The sequence below is a fragment of the Trachemys scripta genome, chromosome 3, assembly GCF_013100865.1.
Source record: "Trachemys scripta elegans isolate TJP31775 chromosome 3, CAS_Tse_1.0, whole genome shotgun sequence".
NCBI classification, from domain to species: Eukaryota; Metazoa; Chordata; order Testudines; family Emydidae; genus Trachemys; species Trachemys scripta.
The window spans coordinates 6698005-6711602 of record NC_048300.1 but is presented as its reverse complement, the minus strand read 5'-3'; the positions used below and the strand labels follow the sequence as shown (position 1 = coordinate 6711602).

The 13598-nt window shown below is 41.6% G+C and overlaps 1 protein-coding gene across 8 annotated transcripts in view; it reads left to right on the top strand.

The window, feature by feature from the left end:
- RIN2 (Ras and Rab interactor 2) overlaps positions 1-13353 on the top strand; it is a 118914-nt gene extending 105561 nt beyond the window's left edge. For all 8 annotated transcript variants that reach the window (XM_034764043.1, XM_034764050.1, XM_034764042.1 and 5 more), the window contains 4 exons: positions 1935-2240; positions 4710-4841; positions 7482-7645; positions 11442-13353. In XM_034764043.1, the coding sequence (XP_034619934.1) occupies positions 1935-2240; positions 4710-4841; positions 7482-7645; positions 11442-11762 (923 nt within the window). In that variant the 3' untranslated portion in view covers positions 11763-13353. The remainder of the gene's footprint in view (positions 1-1934; positions 2241-4709; positions 4842-7481; positions 7646-11441) is intronic.
- Positions 13354-13598: the final 245 nt, after the last annotated feature.

Genomic DNA, 13598 nt, shown 5'->3' with positions numbered 1-13598 from the left:
TTAAGGCCTTAAATGTAATGTTTGGCAGCACTTAAAAAATAGCCTTTGATTTTGACTTCAACAGATTCCAACAGATGAAATGCTAGCTACAGAAGTGTTCCACTTAAAAGCACATCAGTTACACAGAGCTTTTGATATTTAAAGAGTCAGTAAAGTTAAAAAAAAAAAAAAAAGGTAAACTGCCAATAAATACATAAATAAATAAAAAATTTGGCATTAATGATTTTAGCAAGGAATAGTATGTAGCATACTGAAATAGGATTATCCTAGTTCATTTACATTGAGGATGAGGGTGTGTATTTCCTGGATGGGAACAAATTTCTCTTCCACCAACTATGAATGTAAGTACTTTCTCATCAAGCCTGATCTTGAGTGAATGTTAGTCCAAATGGGGTCTAAAGATTGGATCTCAATGGATGGGTCAGGAGGGGGATTGCCTGGCTCACTCCCTAATGCTGTAGATAAGATACAACTCATTTGAAATGTCACATCTGGTCACAATTGGCAGCTATGGCATAATGGAGACTTATGGGTTAGCTGAATCCACCTCCACCCTTCATGTTGTATCTTGTATACTTTGACCTGGACGGACCATCAGTGGTGTCTGATCGGTGGACAGCTGGCAGGTCACATGGTACTTCAAGTTGCTTTTACAGGCTCCATTGCCAAGCGCCTGGATGCCTATAAAAACAGCTGGAAATGAGACGGAGCCAGCTTACCTACCTCCATGAGGGGCTTCTACCTAAGAGGAGGAGCGGAAATAGGAGATCGGAGCCACCAGCAGGACTGGAGCATGCTAGAGGAGGCAGGAGCTGCCTGTGGGAGAAAAAGGAGTTGGTATTTTGGGAAGTATGTGCCGGGAAAGAGGAGATGGGGGGGGGGTGGTGGTCATGTGGTGGAGAAACGTGGGGAGGAAGCAGTGGGAGAGGGGTTTGAGATTGAAAGCTCTGCAGGGTATAGATTCTTTCTGTGTGTTGACAGTGCCCAGCATAATAGGGCCTGAGTCCTGATTGAAGCCTTTGGGAGCTATTGCAGTACAATTAATCATGTAGTGACCATATACTTTCCTAAAGTTGTTTTTCCATATGAGCTACTGTTGTCATTGCCATAAGGATGCTAGATGATTGTGAATGAGAGGTGATGTGGTCTGCATGACCGCAAGGATAGAAGAGGAAACCTGTGTACCCATGATTTGCAAAGGAGGTGATCCACTAAGATGGGGTCCACACTGAAAAAATCAAGAGTATCTGTTGTTAAACCTAAGTAGAGCAGGAATAAAAAACCAAGTGGTTGCTATATCATGTGTGCCCCGTAGCTAAACAAAGACCAATAGGATTGATGACAGAGTTGAGCATAACTTCCATAATGAAATCTGATCTGGACAAAAACAGCTTGATTTTCATTTCAGTTGAAAAACCTATAACCAGGCCAAAGTTCATAAACCTTTTGGCAAAGCTGGGCTGTTTTAGCAAATCTGGATTGATTTATGGCTTCTGATGGAAACTATGCAAAACTGGATCGTTTCAACCCCAAACCAGAGAAAAGTTATGGGTTTTGTCTGAACTGTATTGAGTTGAGACTTGTTTGAAACTGAAACTCAAAGCAAAACTCAGAGTCCCTAGATCCTTGTCCATCAAATCCAAGAGGATAGGTTTGCATGAACTCCTGTGAACTCGAGCCACTATGTTCCATACAGCTGAATAGTCTGTTTTTATTTTGTTTTTCATATTTGCCAGACTGCTGTGAATTCAAATGAAATACAGATTCTGTTTTGCCTTTTGATGCCTTCTTAGCAAACATCTGGAAACTCGGCTGCATTAATATATAGACCTTAGTGAATAGCGTCTATCTAATTTCTCCTTTGGGAGTGGATATGTAAATACTGATTCTACTCTAGACGCTGAAATCAAATGAACGTGTGTTTCCCTTTGCAGATGTTGTGCTGGAGAAGGCCATGCACAAGTGTATCCTGAAGCCCTTGAAAGGCCACATTGAAGCAATGCTGAAAGAATTCCACACTGCGGATGGCTCGTGGAAACAGTTAAAAGAAAACCTGCAGCTGGTGCGGCAGAGGAACCCTCAGGAACTGGGTGTATATGTCCCAACACCGGACTTTGTGGACGTTGAAAAGATTAAAGTCAAGTTCATGACCATGCAGAAAATGTATTCACCTGAAAAGAAAGTCATGCTGCTGCTGAGAGTGTGCAAACTGATTTACACTGTCATGGAGAATAACTCAGGTAATGCTCTCTTCAGGTTAGATCTCCCTGCTTTGAAACCGTTCGGAGGGGGGAAGTAAATCCTTTGTCTCCCTGCTGATTGGAGTTCCCCTTCCTTTCTTCTCTTAGCTTTGATCTCTTGTCATCTGCCTCTCTGTTCCTCAGAGTCTCTGAGAGACTCTGCGACTCAGTTTCTTTCTAGAGTGCTGTGCCCCTCCTGGCAGCGGATCAGTTAAGATACGCAGATTTATGAACTGCAGGAGCAGCCCTTGGAAGAACAGCTCTGGTTAACTACTGGCGTTTGAAGTAGACATTGAAGCTATGAGCACAGCTTTCCATAGCTGTCCTTTGGAGCCTGAATTTGATATTCTTAGGCTGTATCTATATTACAGCTTATATCGGCAAAACTTACGTTCCTCATGGGTGTGAATAAGCCACGTCCCTGAGCAACATAAGTTACCCTGACATAAGCGCTCTTGTGCACAGCACTATACCGGTGGAAGAGCTTCTCCTGCCGACATAGCTTCTGCCACTCACTGAGGTGGGTTTTTTTATGCCGACAGGAGAGCTCCCACCCATCAGCATAGAGCATCTTCACCAGATGCGCTGCAGTGATGCAGCTCCATCGGTACAGCTGCAGCGCTGCACGTGTAGACATAGCCTAAGCCTGAAAGCTTTCGGGAAACCATAGTAGATGCAGTTAAACGCATTCTGTATTTCTGTAGTGGAGTCTAACAACGTAATACAGTACTACAGTCTGAAAAATACTTTGTAACTGGAAGGTGGCAAACAAAGGCTATACTTCTGGCTAGCAGTGCCCGTGGATGTTCTACTCTGAGCACTATCTTTTATGTTTTAAATCAAAAATAACATTACCACTTCTACACTGCAACAAGTATCTAAAATACAACCAGGGACCTTGAAAGCTAGATAATGAAATGGAGTTACATACCGATAAGAGGCATTTTTAAAATACTTGTGCAGAGTCAACAGGAGGCATGCAGCTAAAACGTGCTGCTAGATGGTGAGAATGCAGGGGTGTCACCCTGTTCTCAGGCTGTGGCCTTATCGGGTGTCACAAGCGAAGCTGGGTGAAGCTTGTGTTGGGAGAGTTCCCAAGGCAAATACAAGATGTTGCAGGAAGTGATGTTGGTAGGTGCATTTTTCCTCTCTAAGGAGACACTGAATCTGGACTCCAGGATAGGGTGACCAGACAGCAAATGTGAAAAATCGTGATGGGGTGGTGGATAATAGGAGCCTATATAAGGAAAAGACCCCAAAATCGGGACTGTCCCAATAAAATCGGGACATCTGGTCATCCTACTCCAGGATGGTGCTAGAGGCCCAGTGCTCTTGGAGGTGCCATCTTTCCTTCCTATGGATGGCACTTCTGCATGAGTCAGGTCCGGTATCCTGCCCAGGTTATATTCTGCCTGTCTGAATTCCTCTTGCAGTTTCAGTCCGATGTAGTAGTGTGTACTTCCTGGCCCTAAACTGCTGCAGGTTGTTACTTTGTGGTATTTAAGTGGCTCTTACGTTACAGTGTTGGGTGAAGTGTTTCTTGCATGGATAATAAAAATATTTACTGACTAAGAAGTGGTGGGGCTGGGAGCGGGTGAATGTTCCTGAGTTGTGCTCTATTGCTAGCAAGCACATTGTTGCTCCTACGTGTTACTGTAATATAAATCATGAGGGGTGGGGCGGGAGGGCTTTTTCAGGGGTTAGGAGCTGCTTAAGAATCTCTGCTGTATATCCAGCCAGCAGAGGAGTCTCTAGGGGGCCATTTAGCTGGTGTAACTTAGGGTCTTTCTCCTAAGCAAATGGGAATGTGCTTCCCAGCATGGCTAGTCAGACATGAGCTAGCTCTGCTTCAGATAGGGTGCTAAAAATAGCTGTGTGGCCACGGCTGTACAAGCAGAGGTGCGGCTATACAAGTGCAAAGTATCATTGTTGTTACTATTAAGAATAATTAAAATAATGTAGCTCAGGAGTCTAATGCTCCTGTATATTCAGTCTTCTATGCCAGAATATCTGGTTCAAATGCAGGCCCGAGGATTTCCAATCAGGTCTGCCTAGAAATAGAATTTTATTCTTAAATATAAGAGAGAGAAAATGGTTGTTTTCTATTAATCTGCTCATGGAAATCTATGCGGAAAACGTAAGAATTGTATGGCAAGCTTGGCCTCAGTGAATCAGTTAGTTGTGTGCCATCAGCAATGGATACCAACATAGGCCTTGCTCCTAAATTCCTTGTGCATCCAAAACCCAGTTTTGGGTGCGTCAGTAATACAAGATCAGACTCTGAGTTGGTATATTGCTGTAGCCGATTTCCAGAGACTCCCATCTTGCCCCACACCAATAAATACCATTCTGTAAAACAGTGTAATTGTGCAGTATCGTGAAAACAGCAACAGATTGTAAGCTTTGACCAGCTGAAAACAGCAAAAGGGTTTGGCCATTGTATCAGTGTCTGTGCTCCTTTTGCTCCAGGGAGGATGTATGGAGCGGATGACTTCTTGCCAGTGCTGACCTATGTAGTGGCCCAGTGTGACATGCTGGAGCTTGATACTGAAATTGAATACATGATGGAACTGTTGGATCCGTCTTTACTACATGGAGAAGGTAAATGTTTGTTTTTGTTTTTATTAAAACCAGTTGGAAGTGTGTGGGGGGCGGGGGGGCAGAGGAGGGGAGGGGAGTTCCCTCATTACATAATGTTAACCAAAAGTATTTAAAGGAGCCCCAAAGCTAATGGTGTGCTGCCAGTAGGTTAACAAGAGGCTCCCAAAACTGTCCTTCTTAGGCTGTGATATACCCTGAGTCTCAGGGGTGCATGTGGTTGCAGCGTGTAGAGGTGAGGGACTGGGGAATCTGTTTGTGTGGGTTCCCATTTCTGTGACTAGGATTTCAATAACCCAGGAGGGACGTGGCATGACTTGGCAAACAAGCTTATATTATGTGCACATGCTGGATGTGTTTTATACTTCAAGTCCTGAAAAATATTCTGAGTCAACATATAGTGCAGCAGCTTTCAATTCACATGTAATTTGGAATGGGGGCTGGGGTGAATGCCTGGGGGATTCTCTCCTGGGAAATACTTTGAGAATACCTCCCACGTGATACACTCTGGCCTGTTCCAAAGGCAAAATATTTACTTCTTGGGAAGTATTTTTTTTGAGTCCCTGGAACACGTTATCTGTGGCTGGGAGACAGAGAGGGCTAAATGCCATCAGAGGCAGGAAAATCACCCCAGCCCTCTCCAGTTTCATGGTGATATTTAACAAGGTGCTCCTGCGAACTGCCCGTTGCTATCTATAGCTAGGAAGATAGTTCTTAACTCCTGTGGTCAAGATCACTTTTGAGTCTAAATTTACGTATTTTTGCCATCAAGAAAATTCAACTTCCTACTCTCATTAGACTGAACAAAACTGCCGTATCCCATTGGAAGTTGGCATGTTTGAGAGGATTAAGTCAGGTCTCTTCTGATCCCACAGTTGTCTGTTCCCTGCGTTGGAGTATAGAGCTCCTCCAGCAAATTGTTCAGAAATCTCATGATGGAAAACATGTGATGTATGAAGCTGAGGAACATTAACATGCTTGAAACAGAGAAACATCTGCTGAACTAACAGGAAGTTTTGGTTTTAGTTCAATAAAAGGAGAAGTCCACAGTTGATTGGCTCTTGTCTTTAACACCAGGTGTTCTGATAATGCGTAGGAAGAACTGTCTAGTGATTTGGGACCATGCGGTTCTAAAGGAATGTACTGTCTAGTTTGACTGGTGGGGTTAGTGGTTATGTCACATGTTTTATGTATAAAACTTGTTTGGAGACTAAAAGCCAAGAGGACGCTAATTATAATCCTAAAATTACTGCTGCCAGCATGTTGGTAATCTTTAAATGGCACTGAATGGCTATAGCTTCAGCTCAGTGGAAATCTCCCATTTGACTGGTTTGTTTAAAAAACAAACAAACGGGGTGCCCTGTGTCCCCTACTTGCAGAGCGCTCAGTCAGTGTTACGATTGACTTCACTCTGGGACTTTTACGGCTTTGGAGCTTGCATTTTCTGCTGTAATTCTGTCTTGGCTTCATTTAAATCCCTAATAAAGATGAAGTAAATAGCAAGAGAGCTATTTACTAGAGACTACCTCCCGAGTTAGACTGAAACAAGGGGATGCCGAAGGAGATAAAGAGCCATGGGAGATTCCTTTTAAAAAAACACAAACTAGGGCCAGGCTTCTGGCCAACAGACTGGATTGTGTCTCAGCCTCCACATTGTAGCAGACTCTCTGGAATATTTGTGAATTCTTAGCTGTTGCTTGAGAGCAATTACAAAACTCAGGGGGGGGGGAGAACCCCACTATTTGAAAATGGGGTGTTCAAATTAATTAAGGGAAAATAATATCCAACTTCAAAGAGCGTAGTGCAAATGCTCAGAAATAAAGGAGCATTGCTTATGTGTCTTTTTTTTTTTTAAGAAAGCACATTTTAAGTAACTATGCACAGTATTGCTGCGCCTAGTGCTATAAATGCCCCATCACTTCATAACGTGCAGTGTCTATAAAACTGAGAAACACAGGTACAGAGCGGGGAGAGGGGCCAAGCTTACTGACCCTCCGAGCCACATATGACAATCTTCAGAAGTTTGAGAACTGGGGTGCGCCTGCCGGGGCTTGGGGCTTCAGCCCCGTTCCTGCTGAAGCCCCGAGCCCTGGCAGGTGTGCTGAAGCCTCGAGACACCCCCCCCTCCCTTGCTGGGCAGAAGCCCCTACCCCACCACTGTGCTGCAAGGGAGAGGTCCCCTCTCCCCTGCCCCAGTCTGGTAGGTGGAGAATGTGGGGGAGGGATGTAGGGTGCTCCACGAGCTGGACTTTAACTGTAAAAGAGCCACATGTATCTCACAAGCCATGGTTTGGCCACCCCAGTACAGAGCAATTTTAATCTGCCAACACGTTAACCAAATCCATTACTGCAAACTACATGGATGGATGGATAGACTGATTTCAACAGATGAATTTGTGTTTTCCACTAGTGTTAGTAAAAGTGTTGTCTGGTTACATTGTTAAGAATGTTCACATAGGGTAACAGGCCCACTGTGGTTTTTTTTTTTTTTTTTTCTGTAGCCAGAATATGACTACTTTGGAAATAGTATAGAGAATTTTATGGGTATTCTGATTATAGTTTTTCCCCTGCTATATCAGCAGGGCTGACTAATTTCATGTTCCTGAACATTTTGAAAATCTCTTCTCTTGCACTCCTTCACAGGAGGCTATTACTTGACAAGCGCGTATGGAGCACTTTCTTTGATCAAGAATTTCCAGGAAGAACAAGCAGCCCGGTTGCTGAGTTCAGAAGCCAGAGATACCCTTCGGCAGTGGCATAAGAGGAGGACAACTAACAGAACAATTCCTTCAGTTGATGATTTTCAGGTACTGCATATGGCTTGTGAGAGAAATAAAGGGCCAGATTCTCCATTGCGGCTATGATCTCTTTGAGGAAACAGCTAGTTTGGCCATGAGGAAAAGGGTTATGGCTCCCCAGTTCTTGTCCAGCTCTGCTGTGGCACAGCTTAGAGCAGCCTGGAGGTTGCTCTAACCTACAGCAGCTAGCAGTAGCCCTTCAGGCCACCTCCTCTGTCGTTCCCCACCATATTCCCTAGTATAAGGGAGCCTGTTACACAAGCTGTATGCCTTCTGGAGACCTTCTGCTGGGAGAATCGCCAGATAGAGAGGAGATGTTAGTTTTCACTCCAGAACCTGACCCAAAATGTCGCACTCAGTTTCTTTGACAGTCCTTGCATCATACTGTAGAGTTGAATTACCGGATGGCCTGGAGAAAAAACATTAACTGAAGAAACTTAATTTTTCCCTCCCCTTTGTACAAGTATAAAGGCTCACAAGTGTGCTAACCTGCTGCGTCTTCATTTGGTTTCACTTCTCTATTTGCTTCACTACTGTTGTTATAAACCAAGCACAGGCGCATCCCGTCAGCTTGTGTAGTTTAGCATAGCTCTGTTGAAGATAATGGAGCGAATCCAATTTACAGCAGCTGAGGATCTGGCTTACTGTATTTCTGAGAAGCCTAAATGGTGAGCTGAATTGCAGACATTTAGTAGTCTTTCTGCCTTTCCTTGCTACTCTTTAAGTGTAAGGCAGTAGATTCCACTAAAAAATTACTGATATTAGCGTTGGGATTGTGTCACCCCTTTAGAGCAGAACTGAGAGTCGTTCACAGAAATCGTGGTGTACCCAAGTACTGTCTAGACAGACTGTTCTTGCAAATTACTTCAGATTAGTTGGCTAGATTGTGACAGAGAAATTAGATTTTTACTTAAAGTGACTTTTAAAATCATTTGTTTAGTTACGTAGACACACTTATTGCCTGGGACATACTCATCCTACAACTTCCTGTGAATGTTTGACAATAACAACTTGTCCTTTCAGATCAGCATTAATAAGAAAAGCTGTTTCCATCCCCTCTCTTCACTAGTATCAGAGGGGTAGCCGTGTTAGTCTGGATCTGTAAAAGCAGCAAAGAGTCCTGTGGCACCTTATAGACTAGCAGACATATTGGCGCATGAGCTTTCGTGGGTGAATACATGCATCCGATGAAGTGGGTATTCACCCACAAAAGCTCATGCTCCAATATGTCTGTTAGTCTATAAGGTGCCACAGGTCTCTTCACTAGGTATTTCCTGCCTAAAATTGTGTTCTTTGGAACTTGTATTATAATTTGTGAGCCATTTATTTGCATTCCTATAAACTCAGAAACTGAAGTGGTATTTCTTTCTACCTTCCTCTCCAGGATGAGTCTATCCCTTTAAAACTAACACACAATCATTACTTTGCTTTTCTACTTGTATATAAAAGCCCAACTTCAATAATTTTGCTCAAAGTCTGAAAGTTCCATCTCTCTCTGAATGTTTCTTGCATTTGAAAATAAAGGCCAAGAATTAAAAAACGAGTGCCTAAAGTTAGTCTGTTAAATAAATTTGACTCAAAAATACTGCACACCCTTTGCTCCCGCTGAGTACAGTGGTTTTGAAAATATTGATAAAAATTGTAATTACAGTTGGAATTTCTAGGCTATCTTGCTAACAGACTGACTGCAGTAATGGCACTGGCAGTATTGAGAACCTAGTATAAGAGGCTGTAACGCACCATAATCCTTGTGCAAAGTTTTAACATTATAAAAGACCTTTGTATGGTTCTACTCTGAAAAGTGTCTGTATAGACCTGTGTTCTGGGTGTATTCAGAATCCTATCAGTTGTCAGTGACAAGGAAGTGTTTTTACTTCCTCCTAACACAGCTAAGAAAGGGTGAGCTGGGGACAACATCTGTTTTAAGGGAGGATAGTTTTTCAAGTCTAGAGTTACACAACTCGGATAGGTCAACTGCTGGACTAAAATATGTGAGTGGAGGGTGGATCCATAGAAAACTCTTTGGTTTCAGTTATTTACAGTTCACATCATAGTCTCCAAAGTTTCCATATTCGTTAATGATGATTATCTAGTGCGAATTGCACAATCAAGGACTGAGGGGGTAAGAGGAGGCTGTCAGTGGATAGTGAAAACTTATTTCATTCAAGGCAACTATAATGTTCTCTCTGCCTGCCTGGCAGTTTTCATTGCAAAGAATTAAAGATTGAGGTTGAATGTGAGGGAGTTGGGAAAAAGAGCAGTCTTGCATAATGTCTCTTTTTAGGAGGAGGATTGATTAACTTCGACAGTTAACCATGACCACTGCACAGAGCTAGTCGCGTCTCGCCGAAATCCATTTTATAATTACATCTCAATTTTCCTGTACTTATGACATCTCAATCTACCTGAACAACAAGGAGTCTGGTTGCACCTTAAAGACTAACAGATAGTCAAGGAGTTTGAAGTGCCACCAGACTCCTTGTTGTTTTTGTAGATACAGACTAACACGGCTACCCCCTGATACTTGACATCAATCTACCTGAGTCTACCCTCCCCATCTACCAGACTTGCAAACTTTTTGTAGCAACTTTGCTAAAGAAATGTCCTAATCTAAATACATCTCCCATGGAGGACTTCATCTCAGAATGCTTCTGCTGTGGGCTAAATTCTATACTCTGTGCCACCCCTTCTTCCGGTGCACTCAGATTTCAGAGTCAAGGTGTGTCACATGACTGGGAATTGTGCTGAGTGAGGATGCCTGGAGAACAGATTTGGCACTGCATAAGAGAGACCACAGCTTCCCTTTCTGGGTGCTTCTTCCAAAACAGAATCTTAAATCATCAGGATTATACCCCAGCCAGACTACACTTAGCAAAATTCATGCACTCAGCTGGCTGCTAGCGATGCCAGAATTCTTCAGATCCTTTCTCACACATCCTGTGTTCCTGAAATAAAATGTAAATGCACAACTCACATGTGAGTTGGCTCCTTTAATGACTCATTCCATTTAGTCGCACACAAACACAAGTCCCATCTGCAGTTCTCACTCAATACTAACCTCTTCTTCCTCGATACTAGCCCCTTCTTCTTTCTCACTTTTTCCTTTCCTCCAATTCGACTCCCAGATACATTTTTCCTGCAGAAACTCTCTGTAGCACTTATTTTTTCTTGGTTAAAAATGTGGATATTATTTCTCAGTTTCCATATTTTACTTTTCTAATACTTATTGGAAAGTAGAAAGGTAATATTATTTCTTCTTATGTTGTAGTATTTAGCATTTATATGTAATGCCTGGGGGAGAGGGTGTCACTTTGCAAAGAGAAAAAAGATCTAATTCTGCCTCAACATTGTATCGATGCATTCAAATATTGCACAGTGGATTGTCTTCAGGTACCATCTTTCTGTGCCTCTTAAAGAAAAGTAAAAATGTAACTTATTTTAAAATAGGCAGAGAGTTCAGACTTCATCTGATTTGTTACACCGATTCTGGTGCTTTCCTAAAGTCTCTATCCTGCAATCTGGCACAACAGTAGTATCTTTTGGACATACTGCCCAGGATGTGTGTATTGCTTCCCAACATTACAAATCACATTGTTCATCAGCAGTGATATCAGTTTCGTAGCAAGATGGTCTCCAGTTACAGGAAGCTTGGAAATGTAGTGTGATATTTCTCACAATTAACGTGTGGTGAGCTTGCTGCTTACTTGTTGACCTTTCAGTCTGCTGGGCTGAGCAGAACAGTTTCACGTTTCTTTTTAGGTGTTTAATTTGACTTTTGGTTTCTATCTGTTTTCTCACTTTACAGAACTACCTTCGAGTTGCATTTCAGGAGGTTAACAGTGGCTGTACAGGAAAGACCTTATTAGTAAGACCTTATATCACCACAGAAGATGTGTGTCAGCTCTGTGCTGAAAAATTTAAAGTGGACAACCCAGAAGATTATAGCCTGTTTCTTTTTATTGATGATACTTGGCAGCAGCTAACAGAAGATACTTACCCTCAGAAGATTAAGGCAGAGCTGCACAGCCGTCCACAACCCCAGGTTTTTCACTTTGTCTATAAGCGCATTAACAGTGATCCTTATGGTGCCATTTTCCAGAACAATGATGACAACTCCACTTTATAGACAGATGCTTGTTATTTGTGTTTCTTGTTATCTTGTTAAAAACATCTCTTGGGTGGCTGTCTTCTTCTTTAGGAGGCAAAACAGTCTATAGATTAAATGCCTAGTAAGAACACGAGCAGCAGCTTTTAGCACTGCCTATAGAAAATATACATACAGTACTTAAGGCCAATTGTGCAGTATATGCTACCACAGTGTCTGAGTGAACAACCCATTCAGCTGAGTTTCTTGGTTCACAGATTCTTCTAAGATATGTTACACTGTGGCCCTCTGCAGGTCTATCCCTGTAAGCATGCTGAGATTAAGTTTCTCATACTTATCCTTCAGCCAAATGTTGTCTTGATTTAAACATGTATTCTAGACAAACTTTTGGGTGGACTGGCTGGTACACTCTCAATTTCACCAGCATAAGTGTGACAAGACTGTCCGATGCAGGGCATCAATTAATTCCCAATTATGTGGATGGTTGCATCCTTTTCTATCTAAAACTAATTTTTTTTTTTTTTACAGAAAGACTCCATGTTTTTATGTATTTCATAGAAATTTTATAGCAGTTGCAGGTAAACTGTAAGGGTGGGTTTTTAAAATATTTTTTTAACTATAAAGTATTCTATAATTATGCATGTGACTTTAACATTTAATATACAAAAATAAATCTCTTGCTGGTTTTAGAGTATTGCATTAAATGTCTGTATTTTTTCTCTTCCTCGTTACTGGAGGGTTTTATGCAACTTTTGTTTTGAGATTGTGTTTCTGTAAGCAATTTGTATTGTTGACACTGGCCACTTAGATGCCTTTAAATGAACCTGATGTACTGTTATCCAGACTATTGTTTATATACAGCAGTTTTAGACAAGCAGGTACAAGCGTGTGGGGGGACATGAAATAAATGGATGTAGAGAGGAGGTAGAGAATGTAGAGAAACTAATTTAGGAATCAAATGTGTTAGTCTGCTGGTTCAGGCGCCTTGCTAAAAATGGGTGAAGAAGATTGATAAGGAACAATTGTATGTTTAAAGTACTGTAGATATGCTGATGGATAACTCTCCCAGATATTAGTTGTGTTAGCAAAGGATTAAAAGCACCGATAAAATGGATGAGAACACTAACCATTTTATATAGATTGATACTAGCAACCTCAAACATGTTTTTGACTGAAACAAAGATTGTTGTAGCTTTTTATGAATCTGAGATTGTCTTTAGACAAGAGAGAAACTGTAAAGACACCTGAAAGTCAAAGCCTTAAACATAGAAAGGTACAATGAAATTAAAAGTTTGTTCTATAAAACCTGTTCAAAATACTGAATATTGTGGTTGAAATTCTGGCCCCCATTGAAGTCAATGACAGTTTTACCACTGACTTTAACAGGGCCAGGATTTCTCCCTAAATTCTTGTAGCAGTGTAATTGAAGACAGGTGGTCACAAGAACATAGACCTTGGACTTGTACGGATGTGTACATATAAGATCTGTACCTTTTTTCATGTTGGTTTGCCACATATCTGAAATCCTTGGCACATGTTTGTGTTTTTATTTCATTTTGTAAATGATAAACAATGAGTTTTGCACATAATACATTGTAATACTGTATTATAACCACAGGTGTTGTGTGATTATTTTGAAGACCGTCCATGTGTTGAATGTTTGTTTATCAATAGAATTTTATGATACAAATCTGATATAGTGTATCAGTGGGTAGCCCAGCCTACATGGTTTGCTGTAAGAGAAGGCCCAGGAAGTATTTGCTAGTCTGTATAAAATATAGTTGTGAGGAGAAGCTGAATGATTTCATTAAAGGAAAGCAGCCTTTCATTTTTATTTAAATTAGGAATAATTAATAC